The sequence below is a fragment of the Eleutherodactylus coqui genome, chromosome 5 (assembly GCF_035609145.1).
Source record: "Eleutherodactylus coqui strain aEleCoq1 chromosome 5, aEleCoq1.hap1, whole genome shotgun sequence".
In the NCBI taxonomy this organism is placed as follows: Eukaryota; Metazoa; Chordata; class Amphibia; order Anura; family Eleutherodactylidae; genus Eleutherodactylus; species Eleutherodactylus coqui.
This window is the reverse complement of record NC_089841.1, coordinates 259,518,064-259,540,376: the sequence shown is the minus strand read 5'-3', so window position 1 is coordinate 259,540,376 and position 22,313 is coordinate 259,518,064. Positions and strand designations below refer to the sequence as shown.

The 22,313-nt window shown below is 42.4% G+C and overlaps 1 protein-coding gene across 3 annotated transcripts in view; it reads left to right on the top strand.

Annotated features, from left to right (window-relative positions):
- CRTC1 (CREB regulated transcription coactivator 1) overlaps positions 1-22,313 on the top strand; it is a 151,495-nt gene that overhangs the window by 113,474 nt on the left and 15,708 nt on the right. For all 3 annotated transcript variants that reach the window (XM_066604597.1, XM_066604596.1, XM_066604598.1), the window contains one exon: positions 6,021-6,104. In XM_066604597.1, the coding sequence (XP_066460694.1) occupies positions 6,021-6,104 (84 nt within the window). The remainder of the gene's footprint in view (positions 1-6,020; positions 6,105-22,313) is intronic.

Sequence of the window (22,313 nt, the reverse complement as noted above, 5' to 3'; positions counted from 1 at the left end):
TCGCAGTCTGAATCCCACCCGGCCGTGGGCATGAGCTCTAAACTATGTGTATAAAATAAAATGTTTGATGCCATTTCCAGTCAGATGGAATTCTTAAATTCGATTAGCAATAAATGACCCTCTAGAACTTCTTTTTTTTTTTTTCTTGCTGGGGGAAAAAAATTCCTATTAAAGGATCTTATCAATGTCCTCTATAATTAGCAAAATCTAGTATAATGCTGAAGACGTTGTGCTCTCCGTCGGCAGAGGATGTGAACTAATTTTGCTAATATTTTTATTTGGAAATATGGAGAAAGCCGCCTTGGATTTCTTTAACCCCTTAAGGACATGGTCTATTTTGGCGTTGAGGACCAAACGATTTTTGGTATTTTTTCATCTCCATTTTTCAAAAGCCATAACTTTTTTAGTTTTCCGTCGATGCGGACGTATAAGTGCTTGTTTTTTACGTGGTGAACTGGGGTTTTTATTGGTACCATTTTTGGTTACATAGACTACATTGTAAAACTTTTATTATTTTTTTCATGATCGTAGGGAGAGAAAACACATCAATTCTGCCATAGATTTTTATTTTTTTTTAAAGCGTTAATTATGCAGCATAAATGACACACTACATTTTTTTTTCTCCGGGACGGTATGATTACAACGATACCAAAATTCTTCTTTTTTTAATTTTTTTATAATTTTTTTCCACAATAAAAACCGTTTTGTTTTTTTTTTTATTGTTTTTTTCTAAACTCACTACATTCAAAGTCCTGTAACTTTTTTATTTTTCCATGGACGGAGCTTTGTGAGGACTTATTTTTGCACGACGACCTGTAGTTTTTATTGGTACTATTTTGGGTTACACACGTTTTTTAAAAATCCCTTTTAATTGTGTTTTTTTGGAAGGCAAAATGCTAAAAATTAGCGGTTTGCCTCAGTTTTTTAGCATTTTTGCTGTGCAGGAGGAAAAGTGTGTTCAATTTATTGTACGCGTCATTACGGATGCACCGATACCAAATATGTGGGATTTTTAATTTTTAAAAAATTTTTTTATGCTAATATGAGAGCATAAAAAACGGGTTTTAACTTTTTTTTTTTTTTTTTTTTACATTTTTTTTTTTTGTACTTTATTTTTCTCTCCTTTTTTTTTACACCATCTGTGTCCCCTTGAGGGACTTACACAGCAGGACTGCAGATCGCTACGGTAAGGCATGGCAGAACTTCTCTCTTGCCATGCCTTATCACTTACTATAGCGATCACAGGCTATGGCAATGCAGGACGCGAGAGCCGGCTGGAGTCACAGAGGGAGCGCGCTCCCTCTGTGAACCCTTTTCTTGTCGCAATGTACTTAGATCGCGGCAGGGAAGGGGTTAACTGCGGGGGGGGGCACATCTCCGATGCCCTCCGCTCTCGCAGCGGGAGGCCAGCTACTAGTGACAGCCAGCTCCCGCTGCGGGATAGTGTGAGATCTGCTATGATCTCGTGCTATCCCTATGACGTAAGGGTTCCCCACTCCCATGACGCACCCTTACCCTTTACGTCATGGGGAGGGAAGGGATTAATGGTCTCTTAGATATTTGCAAGTTATTTTGAGTCTTTCGGGTTGGATTATGTAGTTCCATTGACTGATTCGTGTAATCATATAAGATTTGACATTATTGTATTGTCAGCATTTTCTATGTCTATGTAGTTTTTAAAGTTAGCGGACGGTCTAAAGTGTTTCGCTGTTTTATATACAGCAATACCTAAAGTTACTGCATTGATTTGGTTCCAGGACGATCAGTATAAATTGAAAATATAGCAACTTAAAGCAAAATCCTGAAAAACTCAATCATTTTAGATTGTCTGAATTTGCCTGAGCATTGTGAGCTGAATGTGGCTTCAGGTTGCAGCAGTCCAGGAAAGGGCAAGGTAAACTGAAAAGATTGTAAGCTGAGCCCATTGTAGCTTGACAGACCACTTCAGTATGTTGTTAGTAAAACACTTTGTGGACATACAGATTAGTCATGTAACCGATGCAATGGTCACTCTTCTAGCGGTCACTAGTCACTAGGCTTGTTGGCTGCAGCTAGCCCAATGTCACCCAGTAGCTATATATATGGCAGCCATTCTACTGAACCAGATCTGTGCCTCTGGACGGTGGCTGATGTGACACCCTTGTTAATGTCTGGTCACAGATTTCGAATATATTACTGTTCTAAATTATCTTCTTTACATCTATACAACTTTGTTTCAGAACACCTTTAACAGTTTCACTTCGTGGTTTTGTTTTTGCATTTAGTGCGCTTTTTAGCCTATACATGCCTTACTTTTTGGTCAACTAGTCAATCTCCAGTATGTTGTGATTTTAATGAAGACTGGGTCTACCAGGTGGGGAGGGAAGGTGCAAGTTCACAAACTGGATAGGGTTATAGCCAATTTGCCATCTGTTTACTAAGTGTTCATTCATACGGGCATATGCAGATTTCGGTCCATTTAATGCATAGCGTATTTATTTACTGAAACACAGCACTCCTTGCATATGCGGCCCTGGTTGCATTTTTTTTTGTGTGCATAATCTTAGAATCACTGCAAATTTACGCATGCAAAAAGAAACGGAAGCAGGGCCCATTGATTATATGCCTGTTCACTGCTTATTTGTGCATATATGAGTATTCATTGAACACTACCATTGAATTCAATGTGCTGTTAAAGTCCATAATACGGGCCAAAATAGGACATGCTGCGTTTTTTTCCCGCGACCGAAAATCGCGTGAATAATTCACACCAGTGATTTGAGCCCATTGAAATCAGGGGGTTCTACTCACTTCGTGTTACATGCTTAAAAAGGGCACACCTAAAACGGAGTGTATTTACAACCATGTGAATGAGACCTATGAATGAGTTTTGTTAAACAGCTTTGTCAGAAAAAGCGTAGAATAAGAGAAGAATAGGAACTAGATATACAATAGAAATGCTCACACTAAAAGTGCACAGGTTTGTTCAGCTTTACCTGCTTTGAATTTTGCTAAGCACCCCAAATTCCCAGAGTAGCAGAGCGATACATCCTAATCCCATCAGTACATAATGGTGACACTTCATTCTCCTGACAACCACGAGGATCCAGGCAAAACACCAACTGCTGTTTAATCTGTCTAGTGGAAGAGCATTTTTCCTTTTTTCTCCCGGCTACAACTCCTATCTATAACATTCCCCCACATAACCCAGCAGACCACAGGTACTCCAACCCTGAAAGCTGGAGGCGTCCAGCAAGCAAGTCAGCTGCTTCCTCTGAGGACTGTGTGAAATGTTACCAAATGGGATAAAATAAAAGCTGAAGTACTCACCAGTTGAACGCTCCGGCAGTTCCAGTGCCACGCCACGTCCCCTCCGTCCCCCACACATTTACAGAGAGCTGTGCTTAACTCTAAAATGCTGCAGGTTTCAGAGAACCCCCTACAAGAGTAACTACACTTTTCAAATAACTTTTCACATGTCATAGAGACTTGTCAAAAGTATTGATCAGTGGTCACCCTGCCACCGAGACCCCCATTGATCTATTGAACGAGGGGGCTACAGCGCTCATTTGAGCACTGTGCCTCAACTATCTTTGCTTGTTCTTGGGACCTGGAGACGGCCTAATAGAGGTGTATAGCGCTACCGGGAACAGCCAAAAACGAGAAAGCTGAAGGGGCACAGCGCTCATTCTAGCCACCAGCAGGGGGATCCCCACTGATCAATATTTTTAACATGCCTCCGATTATGTAAAAAGTTATCTGAACGTGTAGTTACTCTTTTAAAAAAAGAGGAGAGAATGGGGCTTCTCTTCAATGGATATGTACCGTAAGCATTCAAAATGTGACATTTTCTAAAAAAAATAAATTTGAAAATATCTGCGCCTTTTTGTCTTTGCATTGCTATCTCCCTATTATGTATAAGAAATTGTAATGATTCTTGCAAAGGACTGTTGCGATCACAAACTGTAGGAATCCGTGTGTAGACGTGCCCTGGAGCTTGTCTTCATCTGTATTTGTTGGTTTTGTATTCCATCGTTTGCTATGAAAAAAAAAAATCCTTACCTGTAGCAAGCTAGCTTATTGAATGTTTTACTGAAACGGCCCATCTATATCGGTCATGCCATAGCCAGGAAATTCGATGCACTAAAGCCTAAAATTGGGGGATTAAAGCAGCAGATTATTCAGTATGTGTGTTATAAACTTCTTATACATTCCCAATTCCCTCCAGTATATTCTGTGGTGTAACGCATCTTCACACTATGTTGTGTATATAATTGAAGTTCTGTAAATGTCAAACTTTATCCAATTCTATAAACTCTTAGTTTGTCTTCTGCTGTTTTCTATTAGCATCTGCCATCTGTAGACTTACAGTGCGGGGGGGGGGGGGGGGGTCGGACTTAAAAGTACCTATCTTATGTAGATACAAAGGGCTATTGGACTTTACCGTACTGTAATAATGTTTATTTGTATAGCGCCAATTTATTCTGCAGCGCTTTGTTTGCGTAGATCTCCAGGAAAATGGAATAAAAATACCGTTTGTCTGGAGATGTATGGTTAGCCAGGGGTTCCAGTAGAGGCAGTGCGATGACAGACTTGCTGATTTCAGCCGTCCGCCACGTGGATTAGAATAGCTTTCTCTGAGAACTAACACATTAAAATCTGCAGTCCAGCGAAATGTGGGATCCTCACGGGGATTTGACAAGTATCTCTGCATGCAGATTGCAATCAATGGGAAACCTTTTCATAGCCAGTGTTTAGGCCACCATAATCATTAGACTTTTTATTCATTGGACACACAATAATGGTGGGTTCAGATGACTCTAATGTCTATAGGGGCAGCCCAACTTCGTCAAAGTTCAACATCCCTGTACTTCTATCAGGGGAAAGGAGGATCAAGGATGTTGAATTTCAATGCCTAATCCTTTTATTCCCCTTAGAAAATTAGCCAGTGCTGTCTAGCTGTGACTTACCACCTTACACACACTGAACGTTCGTGTGTATGGGAGCACTGGGGAAAACTATCATTTGTCCTGAAGTTGTTGGTGTAGGAGCACCTTTAGCCATGTTGGCCACAGGGCTTCCTCTATTAGGGAAGAGATGGCACTAGGATGCTTTATGGAATTAAGGCAAATCAGTGGAGGTAGTCAGATGCTCTGGGCAATGATCTGCTGAGAAACGTGCGTTCCTGGCATTCATGTAGATGATACTTTAACATGTACTAACATACCAAAAACACTAGAGACCAAGGACACCCCTTTTATGGCAACGGTATTTACTCATGGCAGTGGCCTGTCTCAGGAGGATATTGTAGCCTGCCACATTACACAACAATTGTAGAAATTATTTGAGAAGCACAACAAAAAGTTCAAGGTATTGACTTGGCCTCCAAATTCCCATGGTCTCAATCAAATCGACCATCTGTGGAATGTACACTAGGGAAGCAGATCCAAATCATGGAGGCCCCAACTTGCAAATTGCAGGACTTGAAACTGCTGTAATGTCCCAGTGCCAGGCACCATAGGATACCTTCAGCTCTCTTGTGGACTCAATGCCTTGATGGCTCAGAGCTGTTTCATCGGTATGAGAGAGACCAACACAATGTGTATATATTTATATATAATTGATAATGAGGTCTAGTTAGAATATGTCTCCTGTGGAATTACTTTTTTTGTCCACCAGTGCTGTAAACTGTTTTTTGTTTTTTTTAGACCATCAATGCAAAGGACTTTGGACTTCATTTATCAAAATACGATTTACCATAATAAAATAAAGCTGCCTTTGTTGCCCATAGCAACAAGGTCAGTCCTAAGGCATATTCATCATTCAGAGCATGCTCGGAGTTGGAAAATAGCAGTGACTTCTGTCGGCTCTATATCCCTCCCACTCCGCCTCTCCACAGTCCTGGTTTCTGTTTCCCACACCCTGAGTATGCTTGGAATTCAATGATGAATGTCATTACTATTACACAGTTTTGATAAATTAGGTCCTTTGTGTTTCCAATGTATCAACAGTAACCAACTTGTTTTCTCTCCTTTTTATAGCATTCAATTTTAGGCAGTGTGTTCGGAGATTCTTTTTATGACCAGCAGATGACTGCCCGGCAAACAAATGCTTTGTCTCACCAGGTATGTTACGAAGTACAATTTATCTAAACTCACTGAAATAAAATAATACGTTGGGGGTCTAACTGTGTAACAGTACATATACAGGCACATCTACTGCTTATTAAACAGCCGAAAGTTGTACGAATAAACTTTTTTCAGTGGTTCAGCATGCCCAACACCTGGACCATAATGGGCTGAACTAGATGGCCGCATCTTATTGCAGCCTAACATACTATCGTACTATGTTTACTGTATGCATTACAAAAGTGTCATTCCCCCAGCCGGGTTTGACGCCCACTTTTAGATCCCACAATTGCACCCAATTTTAGAATTATTTTAGGGTCGTATGCAGCTACTGTTGGATTTGGAAATCTGTATGGTTACAGTAAATAAAATTGACATAAAAGCTTGAGGAGAATAGGTCGAGTAAGAAGCCGAAATGCTGCAGAAGTAATGGGTTAATAAACCTTGTACATCACACAGAAGATATTGGAATGCTGCTACTTTTTTTACTTTTTAGTCTCTATGGTTTCAAATACATATTAAAGGGGTTTGGATTATTCAAAGATTGATGAGCTATCCTTAGGACAGGAAGATAGATCATCGGTATCAGATTAATGGGAGTAAGACTTGCAGCACCCCACTGGCCCCTTGGTTGCTTACATTTTGCTGTGGGGTTCCCAATCTCAGCCTTCCTTTTTATTTTTTTTTTCTAACCACCTTTTAATGTTTTGTTGAACCTTTCTACCAGGCCATCTGGCTTACAGTGGTATGTAGTTTAATTTTCTAAATTTTACACAAGTCTTTTATGACATTTGATACAAATGATGTCCCTTGATTGGTCAGGATTTCTTTAGGTAGATCAATACTCCTTGTGAAATACCTTTTAAATGAAGTGTTTCTTAAAGGTACTCGGGAAAGATGTTGCAGTGCTTGAGGGGGGTTCAAAGAAGGGCAACTAAATTAATAAATGGAATGAGAGGACTGGAATACCCAGAGAGGCTATCAAAATTAGGATTGTTTATCCTTGAAAAGACAGTTAAGGGGTGATCAAATAACTATGTATAAATACATGGGGGGACAATACAAGGATCTCTCCCATGATCTGTTTATACCCAGGATTGTGTCGGTAACAAGAGGGCATCCGCTACGTCTAGAAGAAAGCAGGTTTCATCACCAACACAGAAGGGGGTTCTTTACTGTAAGAGCAGTGAGACTGTGGAACTCTCTGCCTCAGGACGTGGTGATGCCAAAATCCATAAAGGAGTTTAAGAGGGGGGTAGATTTCTTTCTAGAGCGCTACAATATTACAGGATATAGACATTAGGGGACCAGCGGGGTTGTTTATCCCAAATGTTGATCCAGGGATTATTCTGGCTGCCTTTATGAAGTCGGGAAGGAATTTTTATACCTCCATAGGAGCTAATTGGCCTGCTGGTTTGTTTTTTTTTGCCTTCCTCTGGACCAACACGGGGGAGGTTAAAATAGGCTGAACTAGATGGACATTGTCTTCATTCAACCTAACATACCATGTTACTTCCTCATTGTTTCGAGTTGCATATTCCAGTACTGATAAAATGTAATTGCCTCTGGCGAACTTGTCCGGGAAAACAATCAGATCTGTCTATATACCTAAATGGTATTTCATTATTTGCTAATGGGACTTCTCAATTAGAAACTGGGGAAGTTAACTGCCAAGAGTAACTTATAAGGTGGATTCACACGAGCGTGTTTATGTGCGTACAGTTGTGCGCACAAAACACGCTCCTATTAGAAAAATTCGTTCCCTATGGTGTGTTCACATGTCCGTGTTTTACAGGCGTGCAAAAACACGTACCTGGAAAACATTGGACATGCGTGCACTCAGCCAATCACAGGCAGCACCTGGCAATTCATAGAATTCAATGCTTTTTTTTTCTTTTACACAAATGGGGATGGCTTTCAGGGAAGGGCTTATATTTAACCCCTTAACGACTGCCCCATCGGGAAACTACGTCCTCAGTAAGTGGGCTTTAATCCTAGAGGACGTAGTTTTATGCATCCTCTTTGGATTATTGCCCACTTGCCTGAGGACGTGACAGCTCCATGCTGTCGGTGCCCGCAGGTAGCCGACAGCATGGAGCTGTCATCCCAGGATGCGGGCAGTCCCCCCCGGTATTACGATCGGCGCTATCCAATGGTTAGCGCCGATCGCAAAAAAGTAAATAAAACAGTGAAAAAAGTTAGATATTTAGCTGCCCTGATGGATTGGCTCCACCAGGGCAGCTGAAAATACTCACCCGCCTTCTCCCCGCTGAAGATTTGGTCCTCCCGCACCTGCCACCGGCCTTCTGCGCATGCGCGCCAGACGATGACGTCACGCGCAGAAGCCCCCGGCAAATTTAAAAACTCCTGGCTCCCGGCTTCTGAAGGTAGCCGGGAACCAGGAGGTGTTACCGGGGACCGCTGTGAGCGGTCCCCGGGCACGCGATCGCCGCTGTCCATTGGATAGCGGCGATCGCGAAAAAGTTTTAAAAAGTTTTTAAAAAGTAAAGTTTCACCTCCCCCCATGGATCGGATCCATGAGGGGAGGTGAAAATACTCACCTCGGGTCCTCTGTGATGTCCCGGGACCCGAAGTGCCCGTCTGCGCATGCGCGCCCGATGATTGACATCGGGCGCGTGCACAGAGGGGCTCGAGCCCCGGAAAATTTAAAATCCCTCTGCTCCAGGCTGCCATGTGTAGCCCGGAGCAGAGAGATGTCACCAGGGACATGATCACTGTCATCCAATAGATAACAGTGATCATGTCAAGTAAAAAAAAAAAAGTGTAAAAAGTAAAAAAAGAAGTTTTAAAAAGTTAATAAAGCTTGCGTTTCATCTCCCCCCATGGATCATATCTGTGAGGGAGGATGAATGGATTTATCTGCGGACCTTACCCCAGCTTCTGCGCATGCCGCCGTCGCCACAATGGCAGGCACATGCGCAAAAGCTGTGATAACTTAAATTCTCCCTGCTCCTGGCTACAAAACTTAGCCGAGAGCCTGGAGATTTCACGGGGGGCCGCGGTGAGCGGTTCCTGATCACGTGTTCGCCGTTATCCAATGGATAATGGCGATCACGTAAAAGTAAAAAAAAGGTGAAGGTTCATCTCCCCTCACTGATGTGATCGGTGAGATGAGATGAAACTTTTTACCGGAGGCCTCCGTATTTCACCCCGACGCGATCTTCCTCCGTGAACTTTCCCGGATTCTGCACATGCGACCGCCGGCAAAACACCGGACACATGCGCAGGAGTCGGGGAGCCCAGGAAACTTAAAATCTCCTTGCTCCCAGCGATCAACGGTCGCCGAGAGCCTGGAGCAGTGACGGGTGGCCTCGTTGAGCGGTCCCCGGTCACATGATAAAAAGGTAGCGATCTACCTTAGGCCGGTCTCACATGACCGGATAAGAATTACGGATTCCGCATGCGTCTGATCCGCGGTAATACGCAGATCAATCGCATTGGATTACACAATTCCGCTCACATTAGCGGGTCGGAATTGTGTAATCCACTCGCAGAAAAGAGAACGCAGCATGTTCTATTTTACCGCGGATATCTGCAACATAGAGCCTATTGTGCTCCATGGTCACGGATATACCCGCTGCCCATATGCAACTACATTTTATATGGGCTGCGGGTACCCGCGTCATCGCTAAGCGACGGTGCAGGAAATACAAGCAAAAAAAAGTACTGCGCATGACCGCCCGTGTGAGTAGGCAGTTATGCGCAGTACATTATGCGGCCGTACGCAGGGTCTCAGCCGGGCTCACAGATGGGATCCTCTGCGGGCCTCCGCATGCGGATTCCGCCTACGGCTGCGTGAGCCCGGCATTATTCAGACCGCTACCTGTAATATGCAATTTACAAGAAGCCCCGGGAACGCTCGCCTTCATGCAGTTCCAGGAGAAGCTTGTTGAGCGCCTTCTGATTTGAGACCGCCGCACCTCATCAAGCTTACGGAGACTCACAGAGCGCCACTTTTTACACCCCATACCCGCCACTGAGGTCAAGAAATACCCCCAAAAAGCATGAGAGGAGGGGGGATACCCGGTTTTATTGCCCCATGTACCCATCCCAACCAGTCTCCGTAATTACCCCTGTCTTTGGAAATACTACACAGTTCACATTATTACTTTTATCTAAGATTTAGGGAACGCCGAAAAGGGCGCGAAGTGTGTGTGTGTGGGGGGAGGGGATATTTTTTTAAGGTGTCAATTTTTATTCCATACAAGTGGGCAATGGGGCCTGTAATTTATTCAGTTGTGCCCTGAAATCCAACGGGTGTTCCCTCCATTATGGGCCTAGCCATGTATCCTGTAAGTAGATTAGGGCCACAATGGGTATGTTTTTGAACACGGGACAAAGGGGGGGTATCCATTTTGGGGTGAATGTCTTCATTTTTATGTACACTGTACAAAAAAAAAACGTTTTTAAATTGACGAAATTGCCAAAAAAATGAAAATCTGATTTTTTTCCTTCTGCTTTGCTTAGATTTATTTAAATACTGTGGGGTCAAAATACGCAGTACACTCCTAGATGAATTTGTTAAGGGTCTAGTTTTTAAAATGGGGTCATTTGTGGGGGTTCTTTATCGTTTTAGACGCTTAATGGCTCTACAAGTGGGCAATGGGGCCTGGAATTTATTCCGTTGTACCCTGAAATCCAACGGGTGCTCCTATTATAGGCCTAGCCATTTGTCCTTTAACTAGATTAGGGCCACAAGGGTTATGGTTCTGAACACGGGACAAACGGGGGTTTCCATTTTGGGGTGAAAGTCTTCGTTTATATGTGTGCTGTACAAAAAAAACAGTTTTTAAATTGATACAACTGCCAAATGAAAATTGTAATTTTTTTCCTACTGCTTTGCTTAGATTTATTCAAAAATTGTAGTGTAAAAATACACAGTACACCCCTAGATAAATTCGGTATGGGGTCTAGTTTTCAAAATGGGGTCATTTGTTGGGGTTCTCTGTCGTTTTGGCCGCTCAAGGACTCTACAAGTGGGCAATGGGGCCTAAATCACCTTCATGCTAAATTTCTGTTCTGAAAGCCACAGACTACTCCTTTCATTTTGGGCCCCGTTGTGCATCCAGACATAAGATTAGGGCCACAATGGGTATGTCTCTGAACACGGGACAAACAGGGGTATCCATTTTGGGGTGCAAGGCTTCATTCATGTGTGTGATGTACAAAAAAAGCTGTTTTTAAAATGACAGAATTGCCAAAAAAACGAAAATCACAATTTTTTCCTTTTGCTTTGCTTGAATGAATTCATTCAAAAACTGTGGGGTCAAAATGGTCAGTACACCCCTAGATAAATTTGTTAAGGAGTCTAGTTTTCAAAATGGGGTCATTTGTGGGGGTTCTCTTTGGTTTTGGCCGCTCAAGAGCTCTACAAAAGTGCTATGGGCCTAAAACGCCTTCAAGCAAAATTTATGTTCTGAAAGACACCGACTACTCCTTTCATTTTGGGTCCCGTTGTGCATCCAGACATAAGATTAGGGCCACAATGGGTATATTTCTGAACACGGGAGAAACGGGGGTATCCATTTTGGGGTGTAAATCCTCATTTTCATGGGCACTATAGGAAAAAAATATATCTTTAAAATGACATATTTGCAAAAATATGAAATTTTATTTTTTCTCCTCTAAATTTAATTAATTCCTGAAAAAAAACTGTGGGGTCAAAATACTCATGACACCCCTCAGTGGATACATTAAGGGGTTTAGTTTTTAAAATGGGGTCATTTGGGGGGGTTATCTATTATTCTGACACTAATGAGCCTTTGCAAACTTGGCTTGGTGCAGGAAAACAAAGTGTTCCTAAAAATGCTGAAAAGTAATGTTAAATTTGTATGTCCTTTAAATGGTTAAAAAAACACAAGTTTTTCAAATGTGCATTCAGAATAAAGTAAACAGATGGAAATATATATCTTATAAAAAATTTGTACAGTATGTTTGGACATACTTGAGATATTACAGTTGAAAATGTGAAAAAATTACCATTTTTCAAAATTTTCCCAATTTTGGCGCTTTTAATAAATGTACACAAATTATATCGGTCTCTTTTTACAACCAAAATGAAGTACAACATGTGGCGAAAAAACAATGTCAGAATCACTTGGATATGTAAAGCCTTTACGGAGTTATGCTACGTTGAACGACGCATGTCAGATTTCCAAAATTTGGCTCCGTCACTAAGGCGCAAAAAAGCTTCGTCACTAAGGGGTTAAAGCCCTTCACCGAAAATCCCTGCAGGTGTTTGTGCACGTACGTGGGTGCGCACTTTTGTGCGCACCTATATATGGCACGCGCTCATGTGAAGCCACCCTTATTCAATATTTCTCTGTAAACATCTCGGCCAATTAAATATCTGTAAAATAATGCATTTTGGTCTTGTCTGCTCTCATGTCGTCTCCCAACACAGGTGGGTCATGCCTGAATACTATGCTTCTGTTGGGGTCAGATACAAGCAGTTTATCCAAAAATTTATCTCTTATTTTAGTCACAAATTGTTCATTGCAAAGTAAAGAAAACGATTAAAATGGGTAACAGAAATTTAATGCGGTTTGTGTTGCCTAGCTCTAATGTAACTAGTAATGTGCTTTTCAGCCAAAACTCTATATCCTATGCAGCGTATCATTGCACGTATCCCATCCAGTTGTGGCAAATTGTAAATAAACATGTCTTGCACTGCACATGCAACTGTTTTTTTAAAACTGGAGCAGCCTGGAAATCTAAAGTATACTTTCTGTTTGCAGGGGATAATCGAACAAAATGTGTGCATTGGCTTTTCCATGGCCTTGAGAGGGTTGCAAGTTTTCACATAGCCTCAAGAGGTTGCAAGTATATACTCACAACTTCTCAAGGCCATAGGAAAACCAATGCAGATACTTTATCTGATTGTCTCCTACAAATAAAGTATACTTCAGATTTCCAGGCATCTCCAGACTTGCAAAAACATATGCATGTGCAATGCTTAATTTATTTATAGCCTGCTATGATTCAATGTGATGCATGCAGTGATTTGCTGCATAGGATATGTGGCCAGCTAAAATATCATCTCAGTTAGTACAAAACCAAAGTTATGACTCAAAAGAAGCACACTACTAGTTACATATGACCTAGGCAACATAAAACTGGCATTAAATTCTTAGGAACAAAGAAAATTTTCTTGTTACCTAGTGCTATTTGTCTATGAATTGATAAATGTAATGTTACTTGTTTTGAATTAAGTTTACTGATTTTTTTTTTATTCAAGCCAGAACAAAAAAAAATCACAGGTTTTCTTGCATCACATGAATTTTTCATTTTTTTTCTTTTTTCCTACAAACACAGTTTAAAGCCACTGATAGATATTTTCTAAACGTTTGTTTGTAACATTAGGAGCAAAGGTTACAACCTGGGAACAAAAAGTGTGTTATACAATAGTGTCATTTAGAGAATCCTGCATTGAGCGGGGGTTTGGACCCGATGACCCTGGCGATCCCTTCCAACTCTGCCATTCTATATCAGCCCCTGGCTCTTGAGAATAGCATTCAACACTCACTTGTTTCTATTACTGACATAATCCTAATGTGTATGACATGACATGTTAAACATGGGGGTGAACATACCATCTGTCACCTCTAGGCTCCCATGGATGGTGCAAGATTGTATTGAATTGGTATCCTGATTTAATTGTGTGTATCAACGCAATTTTAAGGAAGGGTGGGCACATTTATATAAGAATGTATGTGTGCTTTTTACACACTTTTTTGAAGTTATTTGTCATATTTTATTATGTACCTATTTTCTGGCGTTTCTATTAGCGAAAGCTTGCTACTTGGTGTGTTTTAAGTATCCAAATTAATGGTTAAGTACTCGAGCATTGACGAAGCTTACAAATCACACACACCAGATGTGATTTGAAATAATCTTTCCTTAGTTGGTGCATCTCACTTTTATAGGGTAAAAGTAAAACAGAACATTTATTCTATAGTGTATAATAAGCTTAATTAAACAAACCTGCTCAAAACAATATATAGCTTTTTCTTGGAGAACTAGTACCGATAACCTCAAGGCAGTCAGTGTGGTTTTCTTGTCTCATAGTACTGAACATACTCGATGTACTGGACAAGCAAGGTAGCTCTGAATGTACAGCTGCAAAGTTCTTGTAAAGGAAAATGTTACCAATATGATATGAAAGACTGAAGCATATAAGATGATACATTGTACAAAATGGACACATATCTACTGCTCTAACAGTCCCCCCTTTTGCGACTGCTTCATCATGTTACATAGCCCCCACACTTAGTATGAGTTCCATTCTCATCCCAAAAACTTGAGCTAACCACTACGAAACGTGTTGCCTTGCCTAACCTCTAGGAAAATGGATGTCCCTAAGCCCACTCTCACACAAACTCTCGTCAAAACACCGCAATTTCAAAACACAGCAGGTTTTAGCACCCCATCATTGTAATGGATGATGAGGTGCTCTAAACGGGAAAAAATAGAGCAGAAAGCGCCGTTCAGCACCACAATGAAGCTCATGTCTGCGAGGCCCCGATGATATCAATGGGAGCGTTGTACCGAGATTAACGAGGCGTTTAAAACGTTGCTGTAAAAACGGATGTGTGATAGTGGCCTAAGGAACTGTCCATGCTCCTCTGGTTACACCCACATAGGGTGGCCTCAGCCTGTCCCTAAGGGCTCTATTTTAACCATGTGTCTGAGGGTAGGAGACTCGTGTTCTGTGTACTGGGATAGATATAGCATGAGGAGACATGACGCAACTGTCTAGTTATATCTGTGTTGGATTTCTTTTAATAACATAATTTACGAATCTATGCATTAATGGCCCCGTGAGCAATTTATTACATAACTTATCAAAGGAGTATACAACTTACCACTATACTGTTAAGGACCGCTAAGGTCACATTAACCTTTCAAGCCTTGGGTTCCAAATCAATTCGTATCCGGTGCACCACGGAGGCCAAGAACCACACAGAGTCGGTTTCTAGTTCTCCTCAGATACGTAGAGAGAGCCCCGGCAAGTATATAGCTCACTCTGCTTAAGGCGTACGTACTCTGAGCGTTTATTAACTTGGTATAGTTCTAGTACAGGAAAGGAATACGTCATTAGTCATGGGGTTAATCTTATTGGGTTAGAAAAACATCAAGAATCGTGCATTGTTCAGCAATCAGCGTAGTGAGAATATATCTGTAATCGTCCTCCCTTGTATCCACTCTGTGATTCAGGTGGCTGTAGTACAGTCAGTTCCTTTGTCCAAGTCTGCGAATGGAGGTGGAGGCTATTTGCAGGCGGGAGGAGGCTATTTGCAGGCGGGATGAGGGGACTTCAACGTTTCTATGCAAAATTCAGAAAAGGCACTCGTCATTGCAGTGCGCAGAATTGGTATGCCAGGTAAAAACATACATAGATGGGAGGTCAGAGGCCAGCTCATTTCTGCTGCGGAGCTAAGATGACACCTGAGGGGTAACTGAAGGTATTGTTGCAACAGATGCTAAAATGGCCGTTGGGCTATGGCTGGCACTGAAATGGCCACCGAAGGTATGGCCTGACTGAGACAGGAGAGTCCAGGAATACTACATACTACATACTAGAGACGTATCAAGATTTACCGACTGGTATTGGCCCCAATAACAACACGGCCATCTAGGGGCAGGGCAAAGGGAGAAAAACATCGTCCATGACACGGCCGGGGCGGTGCCCTCAGATGGTGAAGAAGGGCTGCCTTCCTTTGTCTTCGACTCAAAGCATATGAATAATCGCCATCTTGAAATTGCAACTTTCTTACTTCAACTTTACGTCACTTACTGAAACATTTTTCTCTGCAAACTTGAGCAATCGTCTATTAATAGGGATGAGCGAACGTGTCCGTTACGGACACATCCGCACCCGGACACCGGCTTTGCCGAACACTGCAATGTTCGCGCGTAAGTGTCCGGGTGCCGCCGGGGGGCGGGGAGATGCGCGGCGGCGCGGGCGGCAGTAGCGGGGAACAGGGGGGAGCCCTCTCTCTCTCCCTCTCCCCCCCACTCCCCGCCGCACCCCCCCGCGCTGCCACGGCGGCCCCCGAACTTTTTCGCCCGAACACTGAAGTGTTCGCAAAGTTCGGTGTTCGGGCGAAAAAGGGGCGGAGCCGAACGTGTTCGCTCATCTCTATCTATTAACTAAAATTCCTTCATTATCAGCTAACACACTTTCCAAGCCTTCTCCGACAGCCCCCACCTTTGCAAAACAACTGTCAGCTCTGTGAATATGAACTATTCCCTGCATTTAGACTCATAGATAACACATATGCTGGGACCTTCTGATGATGCCCCATGTTTTGCATTTTTCAACTCCTCTCTACATACTACCAACTGGACAGGATCCAAAAGACCATCATCTACAGTCTTCTTCTTAACAATTTAAACATCGTATATTACGACGGCCTAATTATAAGTATCTATAACTGCCTGAGATCCTTTTCTCACTGGTATGCCTGTAGTCTTATGCTCAATCGTTTAATGTAAGAATTCGAACGTCTGACGCCCTTTCACATAACTTCTTAACTTTTTGCCTGCTCTACATGACACCAAGTGGACAGGATCCAGGAGACCCTGATCAGTAGTCTTCTTCTTATAGAACTTCAACATGATATTACGTATGATACAACAAGACGTAGTGTTCACAGACTTCCACGTCTAAATGCCCTGTCCTCGATGACGTAGTGTTCACAGACTTCTACGTTCGATACAGTTAAACAGCCAAAACGCCCGGTACAGTTAAACAGCCAAAATGCCCTGTACCGTTAAACAGCCAGTCCTACTGGACCCACAATGAAAACACATATATATGCATATAGTCAAATTACAGATTCTGTCCCTCGGTGTCACTTAAGAGTACCCAAGACCTGAGGTAAACTTCTTTACCGATGACAACTATGATGTCAAACATCAAACATCCGACTGACCTAGGAGTCTGTCAATCAACTGAGCCAAAACAGACCAACGGCAGACATCATATAATAAATATGACACTTACCGGGCTGTGTGTGAGGTTGATCAGTCCTCTGGTTTGGCACAGTGGATATATGTCCTCCCAGTCCATAGTCCAGAGTCAATCAGTAAATCCTGCCGACTACGCCAGTTGTTAAGGACCGCTAAGGTCACATTAACCTTTCAAGCCTTGGGTTCCAAATCAATTCTTATCCGGTGCACCACTGAGGCCAAGAACCACACAAAGAGTCGGTTTCTAGTTCTCCTCAGATACGTAGAGAGAGCCCCGGCAAGTATATAGCTCACTCTGCTTAAGGCGTACGTACTCTGAGCGTTTATTGACTTGGTATAGTTCTAGTACAGGAAAGGAATACGTCATTAGTCATGGGGTTAATCTTATTGGGTTAGAAAAACATCAAGAATCGTGCATTGTTCAGCAATCAGCGTAGTGAGAATATATCTGTAATCGTCCTCCCTTGTATCCACTCTGTGATTCAGGTGGCTGTAGTACAGTCAGTTCCTTTGTCCAAGTCTGCGAATGGAGGTGTGGGAGGCCTTTTTCTGATAAGAACTGTGTCCAGACTTGTTTCTCGTGAAAAAGAACAGAGGCACATCATTAGACATTGCACCGAATCTCATGCTCTAAAGCTATTTCTGCTTGAATTATTGTTTCACTACACACAAGCTTATTTACATCTTATAATGCTCCATTTTGTATCTAGCGGCCATTTTGAGACAGATTCTTCTATTTTATGGACCTGTACCTTCTCAATACCACAAAGTATACAGAAAAGTAGACCAAGCCAAGATGCACTGAACCAAGAACCAGAAAGCCAATCAAAGCATCCCTGGTCCTTATTTGTCCTGAGTGTCTGTACAAACTTTCTGAATATTTCTATGAATAGATTATGAATCTATCAGGTTGAAACACATACCCTCAAAATTCTCACATCCATGATTGAATACCATCAATTATGGCTATGTTATGTAGAGCAGCTTTGACTACCTTGTACATCAGACAGAAATAAGTCAAGAGCCTGTGAGGTAGCGATAATTGCTCTTGCTATATCACATGCTATACAATTTATTACCCTGACATAAGTTATTGCTAGTCCCCAGACCTCCACTTTTGATGATCTCAGAGCTATTACTTGACTATTACTCGACAGTGTGGGAGGTCTCTCACAGGTTTAACCTAGCTGAAAGGATCCCCTTTTTACTCTAAATTGTAGTCAGGTGTTTAATGCATTAGAATACCCAAGTCTGACAACGTACAAAACATTCTGGCATATGCCACTCTTGGGCAGCTGTAAGGTAATCTAGCACTATTCTGTGTTGGTTAGTAACAATATATGAAGCTTGAATTGCATTAGTTTGATTAGCCAACCCCCAATACTGTGAAAATTTGATAGTTTAGATAGTCTGTAGCTTTCACTTACTATTCCCTCATCTGTAGTATGAGTGGGCAAATAAAACCATCCTCTTAGCCATGCCCATAGACATTACTTGAGGCTTACCTTTTGTCCTCGGCCGATTTATCCGCTGTGGTCTTGAAGAGTGTGTGTTCAGGGCTTACTGTTTATGACAGACCATCACGTGGTAACAAAATTGGCATGGCTACTAGCTGTGTGTTAGACCGGCTACCCGAGGCAGACGTTCTCTTGCTATTCCAGGCAGATGCGAGTCTCGCACTGCTCCTCCTGTATAAATAGCCTTTAGACGTTTACTTTTCATCAGCACTGCAGGAGTTAATCCTCCCCAGTTCTGTGTACTTTCCATCAGCACTGCAGGAGTTAACCCTCCCCAGTGCTCTCAGCCCAGCTGCAGTGTAATTGGCTATTGCCCTCCTATTTAGCTGCACTGGGGATCCTCTTTCTTGCCTGAATATTGATGGGTGTCACCTAGCTAAGGCGCCCTGCTCCTGATGACAGCGTCTGTCCTGATTCCTGGTCTCTCACCTGGTTTCTGTTTGCACTCTGCCTGTCCCGACACCAGACCACATTCCTTTCATAGCTCAGACTGTTCACGGTGCTTTGCATCGGTGTCTCTGACCCCTGGGGTTCAACTGCCATCCACACCAGGACTACTCCAGGAGGTAGCAGCCTGCTCGGTTCCCCACAGCAAAGTACAGATCCCTGTACAGGGGTTAAAGGATGAATACCGAGTAACAGTCAGGACCACGACCTTATGTTTACCACAAAGCCAAACCAGTTGGTTGACACAGTGGGTCCACACTTGCTGTCCTTAACATTGTGTAATCTAGGATGCCAGAAAACTAGTCATCCAGAGATTGGGACATCCTATGTTCTGGCCCAATTTTTTACTCTCTTGCCATTTAGGTTGTCCCGCACATTGCACATTTTATTAGGTAGCCCATTGCAATGCCCCATAGGTGTGGTTCAAAAACAGAGTTGCAATATTTGTCCAGAAGGGATAAGAGTCTGTAGTGACACTTTTCCTGGGTAAGTAAGATAGCATGATGATCCCCAGTCCATGATAAATCAATTAACAACCAACCAGGGGTCACGCAGTCATGCTCCAACTCTTAGTGGGGCAGTTGTGTTCTGTTCTGTGAAAACAGAGGTACCAAGAATTTAATTAAATCATGATCTGATCTCCACAGTGAAGGTTATACACACAAAGGGCTTAGAGGAGGATGCTATATGAGCATGAGTATACATTCAACAATTTTTCTGCGTCATCAAATGCTACAAGTATTTCATCATATTTAACAAACTTATTAACAAAATTATTTTCTAACACGTTATTCAATCCCCAAACCCATGGTACCATGACCATAACTAAAAGGATATGCAGAGTTCTAGCAGATATTTGATTCTTCTTTTTGGACAGAGACTCCCCTACAGTGGTTGGCATAGACCTAATTGTCTTTCCCATCCAATTTGAATGCCAAGTGGCAGTCGTCAACTGGATCTAGTGTAAACCATCAAATCTCTGTTCCAAACTTTTCCCCCAATATGTCATTTTGAGGACAACCCAGTCACCTGAAAACAAACCTATGTTTTTGAGTGATCATTAACTCTTTACATAAAGCACTCGGGTAGGAAGTAAGATTCTCTGGACTGGAGAATGTATAGGCCTGTTACAGGGGCCCTACCAAACAAATCTTCAGCTTGGTCAACTCAGGTGTAGTTTGGGCAGTGGCATGTTTATTTTATTTTACAAACCACGCCTCTAGCTGACTTGAGAAGAGGTTTATGCAAACCAATATAAACTCCAAAATGCCTACCTTTTGATAGTTGTATGCAGTCAGTCTGTATTCACTGAAACCTAGTTTTGGTCTTGGTTCTCACTGAGGAGACACTTTGACCAATTGACCTAGGTTATGATGGGCATGTACAAACCGGGTCACAGCAGTGTTGAACCCTGAGGCAAGCCAAGCAGAAGACCCTATACAACACATTACCTTCTTGGAATGATGGGTTAGCTCATGGCTCAGGTGTGACATCATGGAGTAGAGCGTGTGGGAGGCACAGGAAATGATCCTTTCTTCATACTCACTCATCTTATTTGCCAGTTTTCCTGGTCTCCTATTGAGGCCTGTTCCTGCAATTTAAGGAACAGAGAAATATCATCATCCATTTTGGGTGCAACCAGGTTAACAGCCGTTACCTCAGTCAAAGAAAGTCGGGCTCCTGCGTCTACTCTCTGGTTCTTTAGAGCCTCAGGAGTGAGTTCCTTGGTGTGAGCCTAGACCTTGTACAACAAAGACACTGCCTCTGCCTCAAGTCAGTGCCGACATTAAGTCTTACCTTGAAGCCAATCTACACATTGTAGTGAGTGCCATGATCTCCGGCCTCCTCAGTATAGTCCCAGGAAAGGAGTTTTTCCCCTACAATTACCAATATTGGTTATTGCTGCATAACCTGTTCTGTTCTGTTCCAGATATCATGAAGATGGACAATCTACAAAAAAAAAATCTAAATCTGCATTGGCAATTGGTTCATCTTTAACATGCTCAAATGCAATCATGTTGGCCTAGGACATCTTGTTCTGTGGGCTCTAGTGATTTATAATACAGAGTGTTTTCAGGCTGCTCAGTGGTTTCTGTTCCATTCCCCACCCACCCACCTTTTGAATCCAAGCAAAAATAATAAAGTGGGATATAACGTAGTTTTTTCTTTGACACCGGCCTGTTGTAAAGCATGAATTGTTACGTCAATGTCTGCCTCTTGGGCAGACTCGGGTGGTACTGAGGTGTGCGAGGAAGTGCAGCTCCTTCTTTCAGTTTGACCGAGACCGGTGGGACTGGAAGCTTCCCAATTTCTATCTTGCTAATCGCCCATACTGTCTGTGAAACTTGCGGGTGCTGGGCTATATCTGCAGGTATGGACTTATTGGCTTTTCCAAGACGAAAACTTATAACAAGCAATTTAACTGTTCATTCACCTCAGAGCTGAGGGTAACAGTACGATCGGATGAGAAGTGGATAGTAGCTTGCAAGGCCTGTAGCACATTTGCAGTGTTGCTGAGTAGGAATTATGTTAGAATCTTATGCGTAGGTTAGACAATTTTGTGACCCCAGTTAATGTCTGCATTAAAAATGGGAGTTTAAACAACCTTTTTTAGAAAAACTAGTTTCACTTCTATTAATTCCAGACAATCATACACCTAAAATCTGCCCCTTCTGTACCTACCTTCCCTTTCCAATTTCAGCGGAAGGAATGAAGATATACTTAGAACTATTTTGATTGTGATATGAGGGTAGCTAGCAGGACGGTCTCACACTTAGTGAATCTAGTAGCTGAAGGATTTTTAATTGGTGCTCAATGCAGACTTTCCATGCATTCCATGGTATTAAGAGTTCCACAACACCTCTGGAACCTGCATAAAAGCTATAACACAAATGGTGATTAACTGCTGGTTCATTAAAGGCCTAATACCCCCATTTAAGGGTATATTCAATTTCTGCTTGTATCACTGGAAGTATATCTGCCCTAAAAGGCAGGTCTCTAACAAGAACTCTACCCACATTGGAAATGTGATGCCCTTTAAGCAAATTTTGTTGGGGTCTAATTTTCAAAATGGGGTCATTTGTGGGGGTTCTCTATCATCAAGGGCTCTACAAGTGTGCAATGGGGCCTAAAATGCCTTCAAGCAAAATGTCTCTTCTGAAAGCCACTGGCTTCTCCTTTTGATTTCGGCCCTGTTGTGCATACAGAAGATTAGGACCACAACGGGTATTTTTCTGAACACTGGACA